Source organism: Gigantopelta aegis, chromosome 13, assembly GCF_016097555.1.
Source record: "Gigantopelta aegis isolate Gae_Host chromosome 13, Gae_host_genome, whole genome shotgun sequence".
NCBI lineage: Eukaryota > Metazoa > Mollusca > Gastropoda > Neomphalida > Peltospiridae > Gigantopelta > Gigantopelta aegis.
The window spans coordinates 33,273,414-33,294,678 of NC_054711.1; the positions used below are offsets into that span (position 1 = coordinate 33,273,414).

Below are 21,265 nucleotides of genomic sequence, written 5' to 3' on the forward strand. Positions count from 1 at the left end.
GGGCTACTCTTTTCGATTAGCAGCAAGGGATCTTTTATATGCACCATCCCACAGACAGGATAGCACATACCATGGCCTTTGGTGTACATCTGACCGATGACAATTTTATTTTTCCCCACCCCTGGTCTACTGACACTTTAGTCTTTAGCTAAAGTTAGTTTATTTTGTTTAACGACACCATTACAGCACGTTGTGGTATTAATCATCGGCTACTGGATGTCAAACATTTGGTAATTTTTAAATATAGTCTTAGAGATGAAATCCACTATATTTTTCCATTAGTCGAATGATCCGCTATATAGATATACAACGTAGTATATGCAGGTGCAGTTGCTGACAAGGCACAGATTTTTATTGATCGAGTTGGGTTTAACGCCATTTTTCAACAGTATTTCAGTTATATATGGCAGTCAGTTAACCTAAGTGTTCCTGGCAACCCCCAGTACTAACCAGTTATTTGCAAGTAAAGACACAGGTAGATCTACATGTAGATGTACTCCTTTTCATACCCGGACACAGCTAAAGATATTTTAAAGTGAGATGCAATTCAGACGATGCACTGATGCTATCTATAGTTCAGACATTTTACAAATTGCCGCATTAAAACTTGCGATTTCCAAGTTTATTTATAGGTGTAAAATTAGTTCTCAAAGTCGCCTGAGTGCACCATATGACGTCTAGGTTCAAAAATTTGTTGGGGGGCGATGCCCCAGACCCCCCTACAACACTAGCACCTTCGGTGCTCGACTGTAAATTTGGAGTCCACATCAAAAATGGCTGGGTACGCCCCTGGTCGTAAGTGATCTTTTGTATACAAAATTTCATACAAACAAAAGGACCGACAGGGGACTGATAACTTGTACTTGTAGTGAATACTATCTAAGAAAACTATAGTTATCTCCCCCTACATCAAGAACAAATCTAACTTCCAGAATCATGTAAATTTCCGTTTTTATTATTTAAAAAACCCCACACCGATAGATGTTTATTCATTAGGAGCTCTTAAGCATCACTGACGTCTAAAGGTGCGTAAAATCACCATGAAACACAAGCAATAAAATTTTCCAAGTCGCCATGAAGCAAAATGAAAGTCGGTCACACGCCAAGAACGATAACTCTCAGCACGGAACAAATCGAACGGAGTTGACAAGTCGACACTGGAAGGACGATCTTTTTAACTTTTTTGATTCGCACATCCGCGAATTGCAAGTAAGCATGAATGAATGAATGAATAAATGAATGAATGAATGGATAAATAAATATACGATATTTAATAGACTATCACGTTTAATAACAATAATAATAATATAAAATAAATAAACTAATATTTAAAAAAAAAAAAAAAAAAAAAAAAAAATTAATAATAAAAACTAAATAATATAAAATTAATTAATACTTAATTGATAAATAATAATAAATTACTGAATAATATTAGTAATTATAATAAATAAATAACTAAATAAATTATTGATTTAATAATAATAATAAATTAATTAATTTAATTATTAACTAAATAAAAACATGCTTTTTCATTTATTAATGTTTCCTTTACACACACACACACACACACACACACACACACACACATACCTTTTCCCAGAACTTGCTATAAAGGATTAATAGAAATATGAAAGGTTAATGAAACTATTATAATCAAAGATAAAGCAGGGCACAATATTTCACAAGAACTGTTCTGTTCGCATGTCGGTTATGCAACTTTAAAATCACGAGAACCGCCAATCGGTTACGTGGTGAACAATTACATTCTAAAATTAAAAGTACCATATATCAGTAATAAAAGTGAAAATCAGTTTGTTTTTGAACCACCAATGTAGCACAGAACCATAGTTCAAGTTTTTTAGGATTAGGTAGGCCTAACTCACCGATTATGATGTATTCATGTGACTGAACAGTTAGTTACCAACATGTAAGTAAAACTGACATGAACTGACTTCCGGTTGCCTAAGGTTTTTGAAATATTGTCCCCTATAGGCCCATTCTCAGTGTTCAAATTGCCCATTTTATGTCGCTCTGACCTATGTTTAGTGTTATTTGCTATATGTTTGTCATAAGTTTACCAAAAACCACATATACAGTCAAACCGATCCTGGCGGTCACCTGTAAACAGCGGTCAGCTGCCTTAAGTGGCCACATTTTTCTCTCCCAAACGATTTATAATGTAAATGCACCTGTAATAAGCAGTCACCTGTGTAACATGGCCAGCGACCACCTAAATCGGATCCCAAATTGCTAAAATACATGCATTAAGCGGCCACAGTAAATGTTTACTGTTATATAAAAGGGATATTTTAACAACAGCGATAAGGTGCAATGCTCAAAGAGCTGATCTTCACATCTTCAGGAATACTAGTACCCATTCAGTCCCGACATTGCAACCGCGTATCTGTTCAAAAAGTATGACTCTACAATGCATCTAATTACCTCTGGGCAGACTACGCATGACATATGTATATTCACTTACTATGACAATACACCACATTAAAGGGACACACCCTAGTTACGGCTAGTTGTTAACCATTACGGCGTTGTTTTTCGCTATTAAACCCATTTTTTCACAAATAAAATTGCACTTTACTTACCGTTTATTATTTAGAATATACATTTCCATTCACCTGAAGTGTTTTTTGGTAATCCTGGTAATCCTGGTTTTTGTAATACCACAAAATGCATTTTTCGTATTTCTTAAAAACGGACGCACGTTTGAGAAAAAACCGTTGAGCAGACAAGGTCTAATCTATTTTTAGACGGGATATTTCCATTTCAATGTCACAGACGTTGGTATACCATGTGACCATTATCATTTTGGTTCGTTTTGTTTTCTCGTGCACAGTTCGCGCAATCAACATCCGATTTGTTGTTGTTCATTTGTGAGATTTTTCTTCACAGTTCGTGAACATTTTCAGTAACAATAAAGTTCAGACAAGTAAGTGTCTCAATACAAAACGTTACAAACCCTTAAAACCAATAATTTTGCTAAGTCTTACGATATCTGGAGAGGGGATACAACCAGGACAGAACAGTTGGAACATGTCCAGGAGAGGTGAAAAGAACGCACCCCAAGTCTGTGCGCACTCTGTGAAATTTGTCGTGACGTAGGCATTGTTGTGCTTCGAGCAACATCTACCGGTGACATCAGAATACTAACTTTCAAAATTATTCAAGCAATTGGGACATGGGGATTCCCATGGTATTTATCGATATAAAACCTGCATTTTCACTCCATTTGATAAAAACATGATCTAAGTGTGTTACAGGTTTGTAGATTAACCAAATTATAATTTATTTTCGCTGGATGGAACTAGGGTGTGTGGCTTTAAGTAGGAATTAAATGGAAAAAGAAAACAAACTTGTCAAGAACGATTAATTTTAATACATTCCAGTTGCATTTTTTCTGAAGTTCATTTATAATCAACTGTGAATTAAGCACACATTTCCGTTAATTAGCAGTACAGACGGTAAAACAAGAAACAACAACAAATATTTTAATATTTATATGTGGCATCCTGTAATAAGCGGCCACCTGTCTTAAGCGGCCACTTTTATCTACTCCCTTGTGTGACCACTTAAGACAGGTTTCACTGTACTTGTTGTATCTTTGATATATATATATATATATATATATATATATATATATATATATATATATATATATATATATATATATATATATATATATATATATATATATATACATATATGTACCCGGTATATATATATATATGTTTATATATAATCTTCGGTCCCCCAGTTTGTAGACAGTGTGTCAATGAATAGCTGCATTTAGCAAAATTTGCTCTGTTGCTAAGCAAGGGTGCCATCAGTAACCTGCCTTGTAGTTGTCAACTACACCTGCGTGTGACCTAGTAATAGTAACACCACTGGACATCATTTGCTGTTAATTTCAGGGGGAAATATTTTTGGAGAAAATTTTAATACATCTGTCGCAAATTCCATGATAAATATGTTACTGTAACATATCTGTAAGGTAGATCCACATTACCGGAATAGAATAACTGGATGTAGATCACAATGTGTGCAGGTTGAATCTTAATTCATTTACAGAATATATATAGTACATCCAGTTAAAACTTCAATTTATTATAAAATATAGTTAAGAATATATAATGTCTGTATTTTTTGTGTTACGCAAGATTTTAAACAAGATTTTAAACAGATACGTTGCAACATTTGTCCATTGTGTCTATTATGTAGTGCCATTTCACTTGTATATATATGGACATACACTGTGTATTGGCCATACATACATACAATTCACAGAAATTGCATAATGGTGGCTAAATACGATGCAACCAGATATGTGATAAAATGTCAGTTGCATTTGAGATATTTAGATTTTCCCACCCCATGCTGTATTGTGACGTTGGTGTGATTATGAGTCATCTGGAAGTGTTCCAGGATAAATCTGAGAACCAAGATCTAGTGTTTTAAACAAATTTTGTTAGATATATCTTGTATCTAATTAAAATCAAGTGTAATCATTGCATCAATGTGGTGAATTCCTGTCTATTTCTTGTTACATAATAATAATATGCATGCTATAGATGGGTTTATTGACCAGTGACGTTAAAGTACTGTGCGCGACTATGTTTAAAATCACGTGATCGGTCCGCCATTAAGGGAGTGAAACTTTCACAATAATAACATTGAAGGCATTGCATCTGGTTGCATTTTCAGTATTTATTACCTTTTTAGTACATTTTCTGAAAGCAAACCAGTATGTAGGATAGTTCAACCTCATTTAAAGATTGTAGATTCATATCAAAGTTGCTGGAAGTGTGTTAATAATTAAAAACGTAAATAATAAAGCATGTATATACACGTGAAACAAAAGCCAATCTGATTAAAATTAGCTGTACTGGTCTCACCAGTAGATCTAACAGCATTGTGTGGAACCCCATGTCCAGGTGACATTTCATCTATAAATAACAGTTTAAATATCGACCAATTACACTTCGACTTTTATAGTATTATTCATTATAGGTTTTATAGCATATAAATTCTAAAAATATCGGGCGAGACTATTTATACAATAGGCAAACTTGTTGGTCTATTTCAACACTGAAAAAACAGGGGGAAAAGTGCAGTAATAAACTCTGGATTGTATACTAGTATAAACAGATTTTATGGGTATACCATTTCAGGTTTTTTTCCGTCTTGAAATTTTTTTTATATAAAATTTTATATTGAAATTAGTTTCCGGCATACTTCATAATTCACCCGAATCATTTCGTATACCCGTGGCATAATCCTGAATGTTTTCAAATTCTTTTCAAATCACTGACATGATTTTGCAAATAAGGTTTTGATTGGTCGAATGAAAGGTCAACTGGACATGAGCTCCAACGGGCTGCTGTTAGATCCACATGTAATAGTGGATCTAATTTTAATTAGATTGATACAAAAGCATAACGAATAATTTAAACTTATGCAAGCAAATATAATTTCTCTGGACACCTGTATAGCCTAATATATTGAACTTTAACACAGTATTTTAGCCTCAGCGGACGGGGGTATCACATGACCACCCCCCCCCCCCCCCCCCCACCCCACCCCCCAGCCTATGCTGCTGTTTTGTTTGTACTTGTCTTGTGCATCGCCAGTAAGTGTCAAAAGGGTTTGTTTTGTGATTAACTAGTATATAGAACATTTAATGACTAATTTAGTGTTGACTATTCTGGATGATTAATTTAATTAAAATGTTTTCCCTATATAGAAACAAAAAATAATAATTTTAAATATATTTATAATAATAAAATAATATATAAATATATATATATATATATATATAAATAAATAAATATATATACATGTATACATGTATATAAATAATAATAATAATTAAAAAATTAAATTTGACAAGTGGGTGGGGTGCGATTTTTAGTGTGGCTTGCATGCGTGTTATGTCAGTAAATTATTTATTTATCATTTTATTTGCACACATTTAATACCATAAAAACTCATATTTATATATATATATATATATATATATATATATATATATATATATATATATATATATATAAAAATTAAATTAAAAATAAGAAAGCAATATTTGGAAGTGTGAACTACGTCCCACTTAAGCCTATGTGATCACATCTGGAATATCCCAGAGCTAATAATAGTAACAGCTAAATCTAAGGTGAGTCTTTTTTTTTTTTTAAATGGTACACCACGTTTTCTACAAACGTACATAACTGAAATATTTTTCTATATTTTAGGATGCATTCAGTAAAGTTTCACTTAATAACCATCAAACTTATTTACTTGCGTGTGTTTAATTTATTCGCTATGCTTTTGTATTGACGTGTATAGGTGCTTTATTATTTATGTTTTTAATCATTCACAGATGTCCACCTTGGTGGCGCAGTGGTTAAGCCATCGAACTACAGGCTGGTAGGTACAGGGTTCGCAGCCCTGTACCGGCTCCAACCCAGAGCGAGTTCTTAAGGGCTCAATGGGTAGGTGTAAGGCCACTACACCCTCTTCTCTCTCACTGACCACTAACAAACTAACAACTAACCCACTGTCCTGGACAGGCAGCCCAGATAACTGAGGTGTGTGCCCAAGACAGCGTGCTTGAACCTTAATTGGATATAAGCACGAAAATAAGTTGAAATCAAATCAAATCAATCCACCGACATTGATATGAATATACAATCTTTAAATTAGGTTGAATTATCCGAGAGACTGGTTTTGCTTTTACAAAACGTTCCAAGAAAGTCATAAATACTGAAATTACATCCAGATGCAATGCCGTGATATGTTATTGTTGCGTGAATTTCACTCCCTTAATGGCGGCCGTGCGGTTACGCCATCTATCGACAACATCATAAACTGCTGGACGACAATTGGAAAAAACCTGTCTATATCGTTGTTTTCATATTCCATGTACACATAAATGAAAAACAGCTGTAATATTAAATTAATCGAATCAGGTTTGTCTGGAGTTGTGGTAACGTATCTTTTATAATGCGGTAACATATATAGTGCAAGACGTTTTTAGAAAAAAATTCATTTTGTATAATAATAATAATAATAATGCATATATTGGTCAACAGTGTACATACCATTGATGTAATTTCATTTATACTGGATTTGACTTTACTCAGTGTAATTCATTTCAGTTCGACAATGGTTAAAACACGGGCAGAAATCCTACAGAGAATGGAAAATAAAACCCCTGAACGATTCCAATTTGATCAGTTGATGCACCTGCTGATTAATACCACTGTTTAGAGAAATAAAAGTCTATGTATAATGAATTTATGTGCTATTCAATCTACAGTATATGATAGAAGGATAGATATATATACTCTTGAGACATCTTGCTACGTAGTGAGGTCTGTCATCCATGCAATGGGTGGGTACAACACAGTGTTGTGAAACAGCCACACTTCAGAACATGAGGTCGAGTTGGCTGCAGTTTGTCAGTGGGCATTCCAACCAGATAATGAGAATCCCAATGATTTCCACCTTGTGTTGGAGATTCGGTGTTTGCCACATTGGTTAGGTTCTACAGACGATGGATACACACATACCCTTCACATCAAACCAGAAAGTTTGGTGTCAGATCATCCTAAAATTGTCATCAAAGTCAGGGGAAAAATGGATTGCATTTAAAGAGTTAATTATACCACTTATAGGTAGATCATTCAGTTAAAATAATTTTGACAATTGGTTAAATTTTAGTTTTAATACAGATATGTTACCATGTGACAGCAGCTATGTTTGTCACTTGCAGAGAACATGTTATAGAAGCATAGACATTAGTTTGGAGTAATGTTTAGCAGAAAAATGTTGGTCTTTTTTTTTTAACAATAAAAGTGTATTATAGTCATCACAATGTTTGATTGATTTTATGGAAAATTTATTCAGATTAAGGTGGAAGAATTATCATTTCTCATATTAAGCTCGTAATTAAGTTGATCTGTTTCAGATATGTATATTTATGTCCTAATTAGACATATCTTTCAACAAAACAAACACCTGTTTTGTAACGTGTATGTTGTTTACTGTAATGGGTGCTGTGTTAGGGGGTAGGGGTGTGAAAACCAGTATGTAACGTATATGTTGTTTACTGTAATGGGTGCTGTGTTAGGGGGTAGGGGTGTGAAAACCAGTATGTAACGTATATGTTGTTTACTGTAATGGGTGCTGTGTTTGGGGGTAGGGGTGTGAAAAACAGTATGTAACGTATATGTTGTTTACTGTAATGGGTGCTGTGTTAGGGGGTAGGGGTGTGAAAAACAGTATGTAAGGTATATGTTGTTTACTGTAATGGGTGCTGTGTTATGGGGTAGGGGTGTGAAAACCAGTATGTAACGTATATGTTGTTTACTGTAATGGGTGCTGTGTTAGGGGGTAGGGGTGTGAAAACCAGTATGTAACGTATATGTTGTTTACTGTAATGGGTGCTGTGTTAGGGGGTAGGGGTGTGAAAACCAGTATGTAACGTATATGTTGTTTACTGTAATGGGTGCTGTGTTAGGGGGTAGGGGTGTGAGAAGGTTCTAAATATCTTCAAGTAGTGTTTTGGGTTTCTCTCCCCGTCAAACCACCCAACAGCACAGTTTACCAATAATTCTGAGTGAATAGAATAACACACTCACTGTTTAATAATGAAATTACATTTATTGGTTATCACGATTAATATATTTCTACAGTAGAATTATAAAGTAACTCGTAGACTAGTATAAAAACGTAGTCTACCGAAAAATAAAAATAAACTACTGTAGGCCTAAATTGTAAATACTAATAATTGATTTCCTCAGGTCTTGCCTGGATAAGGTATAGTTCTCTTCATAAAACCAATGCTTACATTTCAATAAAGTGATTCATGGCCCTGCCTGTAAGAACAGCTTGTTTCTATTTACTTTTCAAACCGTCAATATTCAAGTTAGTGACGTCATTCCCGGTTGATGTCATACGTCTTTCTGAAGCTGACGTCATAATATTCCCCGCCGTAAATAACATATTTTTCACGTACATTACAGGTGGTATCATATATACTAAGTTATTTTACAAAATATGGCTTCTAAGATGCCAACCTGTCAGATTCCATTCACTAAGACATGTATCTATCAAAATAACAAACAATGATCTACATTTTACAAACTTCATTTTTGGGGTTTTTCTATTTATGAAATGCACGCTTAGTAGAGAATGGGCTACACAGGGTTCGCAGCCCGGTACCATCTCTCATCCAGAGCGAGTTTTAACAACTTAGTGGGTAGGTGTAAGACCACTACACTCTCTTCTCTCTCACTTACCACTAACAACTAACCCACTGTCCTGGAGAGGCAGCCCAGATAGTAGAGATGTGTACCCAGGACAGCATGCTTGAACCTTAGTTGGATATAAACATCATGAAAATAAGTTGAAATGAATAAATGAAGTAGCAGTCGCCCAGATGCCCGTAGCGACCTTTATTGGCTAAGGGCGACTAAGAATTTTACAAAGATAGTCTCTTGGATGACCATTGATTTCAGGGTCTAGAGTATGGCACCAGTACCAGTTAAAAAAGAAACATACTGAAACTGAATTGAATGTGGGGGCATTCCATGCCAAATCAATCACGTCTCAGATTTTAATGAAATTTGGTACACTTACAGTAGTCAATGGAAAATGTTTTAGACTTGTAACTCAATTAATTGTCGTGATACAGGTTGTTGTACTTTGACCTTGTTAAGGGTACCACCCATTTTTAAAAGACTTTAACTTCTTTATTAATACAGATAGACAAAAATTCTAATTGTTCTTTAAAGGTCTTGAGTAGATGAATACACGAAACATTAAAAAAATCAACTCCCAGAAAGTTATCATTTGACATGAGCTTTGACCTTGACCTTCAAAAATTAATTAATAATTACTTAATAATACTGCTGTGCAAACATACCTGACAAAATGATCCTCCCAAATTAAAACCCCACAAATACAAAACAAATGGAACAGCAAGTTTAAAATCTTACATTCAGTGACATTATTTAGCTTCGTATCAATCAGTTTTAGATATTTTATCATAATTGCATTTCATATCAATTTTTTAGAGGTACTGAACATTGTTTAAATTACATTTTTTATTTTTCAAATACCACCAGATCCATAATAATTTACAAGGGAGATAACTGATACATTAATGTTCACAAAAATATAAATATGGAGTCTAATTCACAAAGCTCTCTTAGGCTCTGCTAGACAACAAAGCATCCACTTTGTAAGACTTTTAGCATTGCACTGCAAGATCGCAAAGTTGTGAGAGTTTACTGAATTGGGCCCCTAATTTCTATATGTTTACTGTAGCTAAAATACAGTGAAAATATGACTTCACCCAATATCACTTTTATGTTTTCTATAGTTCTATATTTCATTGCTATGTATTTAATAATGGTAAATATCAAATGGGTTTATGACATGGATAATATGGGTAAGTTATAGGATAAAAAAATTTATTATATCTTTTTTCTTCTTCTTCTTTTTTTAGTATGGTTTTTATGGTCTTGGTATTTTGGGATGTGTTCTGATCTTAAAATCAACCAGAGCAGTAAGTATGCTAGTGAATTCTAAAGCTAGAATTTCATGCGCACGATTGCAGTGAGCTTATGCAGTTTGCTTACGCAGCATGCTTACGCGGTATCTGGTTTGCATGGTAAGCAATATGATATCTTGCTTGTTACATTCCATATGCATGGTAAGCAATATGATATCTGGCTTGTTACATTCCATGTACATGGTAAGCAATATGGTATCTGGCTTGTTACATTCCATGTACATGGTAAGCAATATGGTATCTGGCTTGTTACATTCCATGTACATGGTAAGCAATATGATATCTGGCTTGTTACATTCCTTATACTCCACTTCCGGTCTCGTTGTCATGGTTTCTTTTGTTAAAAGTGAAGGTGTATTCACCAATAACTTACACTTATACACCTACACTTTTGGAGGAAAAGTTTAGGTGTATCACGATACACCTACATTTTTCATTTAACTACACCTGTATTTAAAACAAAACAAAAAACCCAAACAAAAGTTATGAATAATACAATGAACTTTTATTGTCATAACTTACATTGAAATCCGGAAGGTATTTCCGTAGTTTCTCTTATAGTTGATGAGCACGTGTTCACATTTGGAGAAGCGCACGATGGCGCGACCGTTACTAACACTTTCCGTCACATTCACACTTGCGATGTTCGGTTGGAACGCATTGTCTTTTAAATCCTTCAATACTTGACTAAAGTCTTTAGGTATCCATATTGGGGGGGTGTAGACAAATTTTCCCCTTGTGATACATGTCCAGCTGTCATACAACACCACATATTCTTAGACATGTTTGCGGGAATCAGTAGCGTAACTGTCTCCAAAAACATTTCTCCTCCTGCAGTTAGAATTTAAAATATTCTTGATTGTCCAAATTAAAATGCACAGGAAATAAAGTCCATTTAACTAAACAAAACAAATTTCCATTCTGGCCTTCAAAGTCCTTTGGTCCTTGCTGGCTTATTTTAACACCTACGACCATCTTTCACAATTTACCATTACAAAATAAGACAAAAATTGTTTTGCTTGGTGACACTTATCATTTGCATATAACAAAGTTCAAACTATGTTTTCGTAATATTTCAACCAATAGAACAAGCCATCTACAAAAATTAGTTTGCTGGCTGACATCATTTGCATATATACCAAAGTTCAAATTATGTTTTCGTAATATTTCAGCCAATAAAAAGAGCCATCTAATTACACATGCGCACTTATTCACAATAGTTCCCTTGAGATATTTACAGCATGATATGTCTGTTAAAATCATGCAGTGTGCGGAGCTGTAGTTAGTGTGGTAGGGGTGTTAACTAACCCCTATCCAGTAAATTCCCCAAACTTAAAAAAAAAATCATTAAATATTATTTCTAGTTCTACATATCATAAAAGTTTTTTTTTAGACAATCTAAATATAAAAATGATCTCGGAAATAGCATTTTAGTACTTAATTCTCCATACTATTCCCATCCTGAGAAATATAAACTACGTTTTAATATATTCCGATACCAGTACAGCCCTAACACACACACTGATAAAACTACCTCAAACTGTGTTTGCACGTGCGACACGAACAACTTAAATAGACAGTTTCACTGCTCCAGAACAAAATGTGAGGCTCACGATGTCTGGTCCACGTTATTTTCGTTTCATTATTTACTACTTTCTAGTTATTAATTTTATTTGCCATATAATAATTAACTCGACCTTAAGTGGGGTATAAGTCAGTTATACCCACTCTTACTCGGTGTATCGGTGAATATCCCAGTAGTTTTAGTCATGAGAACCTCCTCGGCTTCACCTCGGAGGCCCCACGACCAAAACTGTAAGGATATTCACTAATACACCTCGTAAAATATGGGTATAACTATTACATATACAAGATAAGCAATATGCAATTTTATATTCATCCCGTGCCAAGTTCTAAACATAGCTCCAAATGTGTCCAAATTTGTCAACATTGTTGTCAGCAATGTTTTTCGACAAATTTTGCTCTTGTACGGCAATTTGTAAAAAAAAAAAATGTTGCCAACAATTGTTGGAGAGATTGAACAAAATCACCATCTACAACAAAAATCATCCATGTGCAGCAAACTCCAACAATTTTGGTGACAAAACTACTGCACTGACCAATCAGCGTGAAGTATGTTGTCATGTGATATGCCTAATATAATGGCGGAATGTATGGGGGAGTGCTATATAAACAGAATATTATTATTATTATTATTATTAGGCATATTATCATTATTATTATTATTAGTGGTAAAGTGCTTGCCTGATCGATGCTTTGTCAGTTTGGGATCGATTCCCATCAGTGGGCCTATTGGTCTATTTCTCGTTCCAGCCAGTGCACCATGGTATGTGCTATCCTGTCTGTGGGATGGTGCATATAAAAGATCCCTTGCTACTAATGGAAAAAATGTAGCGGGTTTCCTCTCTAAGACTATATATCAAATATTACCAAATGTTTGACTTTCAATAGCTGATGATCAATGTGCTCTAGTGGTGTCGTTAAACAGAACAATCAAACATTATTATTAGGCCTATTATTATTATCATCATCGTTAAAATAAAACAACAGCAACAACCCCCATCTATATAAAACAAGTAAATAAAATGCTGGTGTGATTGAAATGGTATCAGATCACTGAATAAGGGAATATATCGCCAAATCTTCTTAATGAGATAATTGAAGCCATCAGTATTTTTAAAAGCAAAACACAGAATAAGTGGGATCTATTTTTTTTTATTATTCCCATTTTTATTGACATGATATCCACATACAGATACATGTGTATATACAGTGAATATGACAAAAAGATATTTAACTACATGAAAAATAAAGTAGTTAAAGATATATTTAGCTAGAAAATCAAATATATGTGACAAATAATCCAAAATACATGTATAAAAAATTCAAAAGGAGACCGAGAACATACTAAGTATTAAAAAGAAGAGAAAAAATACAATCTAAGTTTTAAATAAATTGTGACAAATTGACCCTTATTTGGTGAATTTATCATAATTGCACGTGGAAAAAGCTGTTGCTTTTGTCACATAATAGTATTCAATCAACTCTTTTTGGATTCATTTCAAACTGGGTACATGTGCATTGAAATAACTTTTAAATATTAAGTGTTTTGTAACAAGTACAATGGCATTAATGGGATCATTATTTCTGGTTTTAAAACCAAAAATTACATTTTCTTTATTAAATTTAATGTTGCTGCCCGTTTTTACATGAATCCAGTTCTGAATATCAGTCCAAATTGAGTTGACTAAAGTGCATTCCCAAAATAAATGGATAATTGTACCAAGTTCTAAATTACAAAAATTACACTTCAGGCAAGAAATATAACCAATTTTATATAAATAGGTATTAACAGGAAGTATATTATGAATTATTTTTAAACTGAAACCAGTGCAATTCACTACTATCAGTACAGCATAAAGGAATTATATTTATATTTTTCCAATCAGAATCTGAAAAAGTACAGTTAAAAATGTTTTTCCATTTTAACTTGTACGCCGATTTTGAGAATGACGAATTTAGTAGAGTATTATGGTAATGTTTACTTCCTCTAACAGTTGTATTTAACATTGTAATATTATATGACAATATATAGGAGACAGCAGCTTATTTTTCAGTTTAACTTTACACAATTTGAAATATTGTTTTACCACATTAATTACACCTTGATAAGTTAAAAAATTAGTATTGATATTAAAAACCAACTTAAATTCATGATAAGTTAAAAATTTACCTCTATCGTGAAATAAATAATTAATAAATTTTATCCCTCCTTCAAACCAATCTCTATAGAATATTGAATTTCCATTTATTTGTATGTCATTATTATTCCAAATATATTCTAACATTATCTTTTCAAACATGGAGTTTGATTTGCATTTTTTAAGATATGTTCTCCACGTTATTAATATTTCTTTCCAGAAATAATTATAAATATATTGACAGTGTTTTTCTATTCCTTCAGAGTCAAAAACCATTATATTACCTAAAAATTTATACTCATGAATACCAGTAATCAATCCCTTCCATTTTGAATCAGTGTTAACTAATCTTTTAATCCAAGCAATTTTTTGTGCTTTATTAAATTCTTCTATTAATGTAACTTTAATACCACCATCTTTCATATTTTTTGACATTTCAGTACGCTTAATTTTATCAGGTTTTCCATTCCATATGAAAGAAAAAAATTGTCTCTGTAGTACTTGAATAACGTCATCAGGTGGATTAAGAAGGGTTGAAAATAGATTATTTAATTTTGGTAAAATAAGGCTCTTTAATATTATATTTCTCCCCAATGGTGTTAAAGTTCTACTAGACAAAATTTTTAACAGATTCTTTATTGAATTTAATTTATTCTTATAATTAATATGTACCATATTTTGTAAGTCAATATCAAATTTTATACCTAATAAATCAAACGTTTGTGTCCAATCAAATTTCCATTCTTTACGTAATTTGTATCTACGTCTCTTCTTAGAACCTATCCATATTAGTTTAGTTTTCTCCACGTTAACTTTAAGAGTGTGACCTCGATTAATTTACATCTAATTTGCAAAGTTATCAAATTCTTAAAGTATGTGAACTTAAAAATATCACATACTTTGATTGCACTGAAATGTAAGATATTAATTGATAAATATGTATCTTACCATATTGTAAATTTTAATTCATAATTTATATTTTAAGTTTACCCAACAAAAAATATTACCATCAAATACACGTACGTTTACTGCATTCACTGAACAATCAGTCTATATCCTATAGGCACTCTCTTAATAAATCATAACATGACTCAGTAAATGTTGTTCATATTGTTGACAACAAACGTATGTTACTATGTTAGGCATTTTTAAAAAAGAAAATCTAGCTTTTGACTAGTCCTAGAAAGAAAGAAAAAAAATGTAATGCCTTATGTACAGGCATGAATTGCTCAAGGGGATCTGTGAGTATGCTATCTGGGAAATTTTGAAATATAGATTAATACAATAGTACTTTTCTAGTTGTGATTTCGGACTATTTTAAGGTGGTTTTGTTGTTGTTGGTTTTTGTTGTTGTTGTTTTCTGTGGGTAGGACTAAGAGAAAAAGCTCATGGACTAATTTGTGGAAAGGACAACCCAATGAAAAAATTTAAAATTAAATAAAAAATTCCAGACAAAAACCACACAAAAGGAAGTAAAAAAGAAGAAAGAAAAGAAAAGAAACAAACAAATAACAATAACAAACATACAGATGTGTTCATTTTAATGTTAAAATACATTTCAAGATATCTAAAATGATTTTTTGGATCCAGAAGTTGGCGAGTGAACTGGGGGTCGGGGGGTGGTGGACTAATCTGCATGCTATTCTGGGAAGTGTTTTGAATTATAGATGCCTTGAAATGCAATTTCCTCACATCTGAATAACAAAATTGACATTTAAAAATAGTTTTCAACGAAACAAATTTCTTGTTATTACTTTTTTTTAAATCTTTAAAATTTCATGTCCTTTTTTAGCTCCATTATGACGTTCGTCAGCGAAGCTTTTCTAATGCTGATTTGTGTGGCATCTCCTTTGAAGTCTAACCTTTGTACAGTTTTGATTTAATATTTCTGAAACTTACACTGACCCATTAATTTTTACCATTCACAATGTAATGGATATTTTGTAAATTTTAAACATTTGTATTTTTATTACTTTCCTTTTTTTAAAATTAAAGGACAAACTAATAGAGAAATATTGTGGAATTTTTATTAAATTTTTAAAAATGTGTTTTCTCTTGTTGACACAAACTGTCGAATGAAAACAATTTTCATGTTTAGTTTTGATTTCTACCTAAAATAAACGGTCAACATGGTTCTTAAAACTCAACCATATGTAAATATGGTTTTAAAATCAAGAAAAAATACAATTATTTTGGTGTTATATATTATGGCCCTATTATACACACTATTTTGTCCATAATCATAAATATGTTCCACAGATGGGGGTAAGTGGGGAGTCTTAGACCCCCATCCAATTGCCTGGATTTTCATACCAATGGGGCAAACTTTCATTAACGCGTAACTCTGTGACTAAATGTAACAAATTCACCTTGTACTTCTCTCCCACTGGCATAGCCAGGATTTTATATGGAGGGGCAACCCATATTGGGGGCAAAGCCAAACTATATATATATGTATGTATGTACAATTTTAGTTTTCTTTAAAGAGGTTTGATTGGGGGGGGGGGGGAGGGCATGGCCCCCGTGGGCCCCCCCCCCCCCCCTACGCTGCTGTTCTCTCCTCAGAATTCATAGACCGACCTATATCTCATTCGTCTACGATGCGACATCATTGATATTTATTGCTGTAGCTGGCCATTTTAATGATGATGTCATGTCAACAATGTTTTATTTACCCGCACATGGCCAACAAAAGTCTTTCGTGTGCAGGTAAAATAAACCAGTCTAATAACATTGTTGACAATTTTAAGCTGAGAATGGACCAGTATTTGTTTTTTGATCAACAGTTAATCAGTATATTAGCCGGTGACATCAAAGTGCTGTGCGTGGCCATGTTTACAACCATGTGGTTGGTCCACCATTATAGGAGTGAAATTCACACGATAATATGTGAAGGCATTGCATCTGGGTTCATTTTCAGTATTTATGACCTTTTTAGTTCATTTTGTGAAAGCAAAACCAGTATGTCAGTAGAGCTGGGCGGTATGGAAATTTCAGGTTTGGTATTGGTATTTTGTGAGTTATTTACCTTAGTATCGGTACAGTATTCAGTATTGATACAATACCAATACTGATATTGATATTGATCGGTATTTTCAGAATATTTGGCTTTAAATCCATGCCCGACTTAAGGCTCACCCGCTAATTTAATTTAAATAAAATTAAATTCCATACACAAAGCCCTCATCTCTCTCTTCTTTTCAATACCGAAATTTCGGTATTTTTCTAATTTGCTTGGTACAGTAAATTGGTACTGACATGATACCGATACTGAACAGTATATATGGTATACCGCCCAGCTCTATACATTGGATAATTCAACCTCATATAAAGATTGTAGATTGATAATAAAGTTGACAGAAGTGTGTTAACCATTAAAAACTCAAACAATAAAGCACATATACACGCGAATACAAAAGCATAACAAATAATTTAAACATTATGCAAGCAAATATAATTTCCCTGTATACCTGTATAGCCTAATATGTTGTACTTTAAAAATAATATTTTAGCGTCAGTGCTGGGGTGGGGAGGGTGTATGTGTTAGATGTCCCCCCCCCCCCCCCCAGCCTATGCTCCTGTTTTGTTCTTGGGTGTCACCAAGAAGTTTTCAAAGGGAGCTTGCCTTATTTGCCTTGGTCATACTTAACTTGCCCTTTTTACAATTTTGTAGGCCCCACTTTACAAATGTCTGGTACCCCCCTGGGTGATCTTTCAGAACCCCCCGAACCCCCCCCCCCCCCCCCCCCCCCCCCAGCCTTAACACCAGCTTTATTTGTATTTGTCTTGGGTATAATTACTAGGAAGTTTCAAAGGGGTTCGTTTTGCAATTAATTATAGAGAGCATTTTGTGACTAATCAAAGATGCATTTTCAGGGTTGTGTATTGTGGATGATTAATTTCTTTAAAAAAAAATTCTAATGAAAAAAATTAATTGAAAAAAATTAAATAATTTAAAAAATTTAAAATAATATTAACAATAATAAACAAATCGATGAAAGGGGTGCAGTGGGGGTGCGATTTTCAGAGTGGCATGCATGCTTGTTATGTCAGTAAATTATTTATTTACCATTTTATTGGCACACATTTAACACCATAATAACTTAATTTGTATTTCTAAAAAGCAAAAAAAAAAAGAAAAAAAAAAAAAAAGAAGCAATATTTGAACTGCATCCTACTTCATCCCCATGTGATTATATCTGGAATAGCCCAGAGCTAAAAATAGTAACAGCTAAATGTTAACATCTATATGTTTCTTTTTTAAAATGGTACACCAGCTGATTTTTTTTACAAACATACATATAACTGAAATGTTTTTCTATATTTTAGGATGCATTCAGTAAAGAACCATCAAAATTGTTTACACTTGCATGTATTTAATTTCTTCGCTATGCTATTGTATTGGCGTGTATATAGGTGCTTTATTATTTATGTTTTTAATCATTAACAAACTTCCACCGATTAAAAGAGGTACAATCTTTAAAAGAGGTTGATTTATCCAATATACAGGTTTTGCTTTCACAAAATGTTCCCCCCAATAAAATCTTTAAAACTGAAATTGCAACCAGATGCAATACCCTCACATATTATTGTGGCATGAATTTCACTCCCTTAATGGAGGCCATATGGTTACACCATCTATCGACGATGTCATGACTGGGCGACAAATGGAAAAACCCATCTATAGCCACAGCATATAAAGTATTGCAGCTCACGCACCAATTCTATTAACTTTTCATCTTCTGCCAGTGAAGATTTGATTTCTGCATTTATTTCTTTGTTACAAAGAAGTGAATGAATGTTAAATTTTAATGATAATTTGTTTGTTTGCCTGTATCACGTATATGATAAGTCACTTTGATAAAATGACCATGCAATTCGTTTTCTTATCTGGCATAAATCACTACAGAGTTCGACGATTGGACTTGCTGCATAAGTAAGTGCTTAAGTCTCCGAACATATTGAATCATACCTATTTATTTCAACTATTTCAATTGGTTTGCACATGACAAGCCATGACATCACAGCGATACATGCCATAGAGTATGACTGTTTCAATTGGTTTGCACATGACAAGCCATGACATCACAGCGATGCATGCCATAGAGTATGACTATTTCAATTGGTTTGCACATGACAAGCCATGACATCACAGCGATGCATGCCATAGAGTATGACTGTTTCAATTGGTTTGCACATGACAAGCCATGACATCACAGCGATGCATGCCATAGAGTATGACTGTTTCAATTGGTTTGCACATGACAAGCCATGACATCACAGCGATGCATGCCATAGAGTATGACTGTTTAAATTGGTTTGCACATGACAAGCCATGACATCACAGCGATGCATGCCATAGAGTATGACTATTTCAATTGGTTTGCACATGACAAGCCATGACATCACAGCGATGCATGCCATAGAGTATGCCAGTTTTACGATATCTTAGCACTAAGATAGCTTTGAAAATCTGCACTCTATATTGTTTTTGTGGCGACAGCATCAACGCTTGTGTTAGCTTGAAACATTGAGTTTTAGCATTGAGCTCCATTTGGTTGAAGCTACATGTGTACATGTATAGGCCTATAGCCGGTGCAGGGGACAATATTTCGAAATTTGAGGTAACCGGAAGTCAGTTCACGTGGTTTTCACCTAGGTAACCAATTGTTCAGTTACATGAATTATATTTGCGTAACCCGTGGTTACCTCAAAATTATGTTAAAATTATATTTTAAATACATAGTGTTTAGCTCAAACATAAAGTTAAAAAAAATACAAAAGAAAACATTTAAAAAAAACAACAAATGTTTATAATGCTTGCTAAAGTTAACAATATTATAAAAGAACTGAGTATCAGCCTCAGTACTGAAACAAAATACAGGGGCGTAACCAGACATGTTTTTAGAGGCCTCCATCTGTGAATATCTTGAAACTCGGGACCGCTGTAGATGCATTCTGAGCCTTTTCTATCTTTTTTCGAGTCAATTTTAAGAGGATATTTTATAGAACAATTACATACAGCCTCGACCTATTACTGGATTATGTTTTTGCATTACACACATGCGTACTGTGCGTAATGGGCGCTACACCTTTGAAATAGATCATAATCATTTGAAGAGATTCCTTTTTTTCGTTTTGCACTGGTTATGCTACTTTCACTTTATCGATGGTACTTCTATACTACAGTGACGTTCCAAATGTTTTTTTTTTAAAAGCTCATTATGCGATGTTAGTATTTTTCATTTTTTGTGACACTTTTGGATTCCTGTTTATGTTAAAACTGTTTTTAACATATGTAAAAATATAGACAATTCAATATTATGTCTACATATATTCCTTTAGGGTGTATACTACCAAATCAAATCCCATAGACGACAATAGTAACATATGTAGCTACAACTCCTACCTGCAACGTATCAATCGACATAAACGCCACGGATATAAATACTACCACCCCTCACCCTTAAAGTGAATCACAAAAAAGTGGGTGTCAAGCTGCTCATTTCTGAGATAACGGGTAGCGTCTATGACTACCCTAGTTCTGCACAAAATTTTAGTACTTTTTTTTACAGGTACCCCATACATGTTTCAAGCACAAGGCTACTTGACACAGTGGCACTAGATGAAATAAAATTGCATACTTTTTTAGCCCAGATGAAACTATTTTTTGTTACAACCAACACATTCACATTTATAACCAATCACAGGACTTGTGGTGTTCACTTCTCTATCAAAAGTTGGGTGCACCTCGAACTTTGACCCAGCTGGAAGTTATTTGGTTTAGTACTACCTATACTGATAACATACATTTTTCAAAAAGTGTCCAGCTATGTGTTTTTATGACAACCAGGATCTGGTGTATTCTGACATAAAGTAACAGCCTCACTGAAACTGTTGTTTCTAGAGTGCAACCTAATATAATTTACACCTCATAAGGCATATACGTGTATAT

The 21,265-nt window shown here is 33.6% G+C and overlaps 1 protein-coding gene across 3 annotated transcripts in view; it reads left to right on the top strand.

Annotated features, from left to right (window-relative positions):
- Positions 1–902: 902 nt before the first annotated feature.
- Positions 903–21,265, top strand: part of LOC121387516 (protein C3orf33 homolog) — a 32,601-nt gene continuing 12,238 nt past the window's right edge. For 2 of the 3 annotated variants that reach the window (XR_005959835.1, XM_041518659.1), the window contains exons 1-2: positions 903–1,209; positions 10,523–10,582. Coding sequence is in view for 2 of the 3 variants with exons in the window: in XM_041518659.1 (XP_041374593.1) it covers positions 1,075–1,209; positions 10,523–10,582 (195 nt within the window). In the remaining variant the exon portion in view is untranslated. The remainder of the gene's footprint in view (positions 1,210–10,522; positions 10,583–21,265) is intronic. The other variant, XM_041518660.1, reaches the window with a different exon arrangement.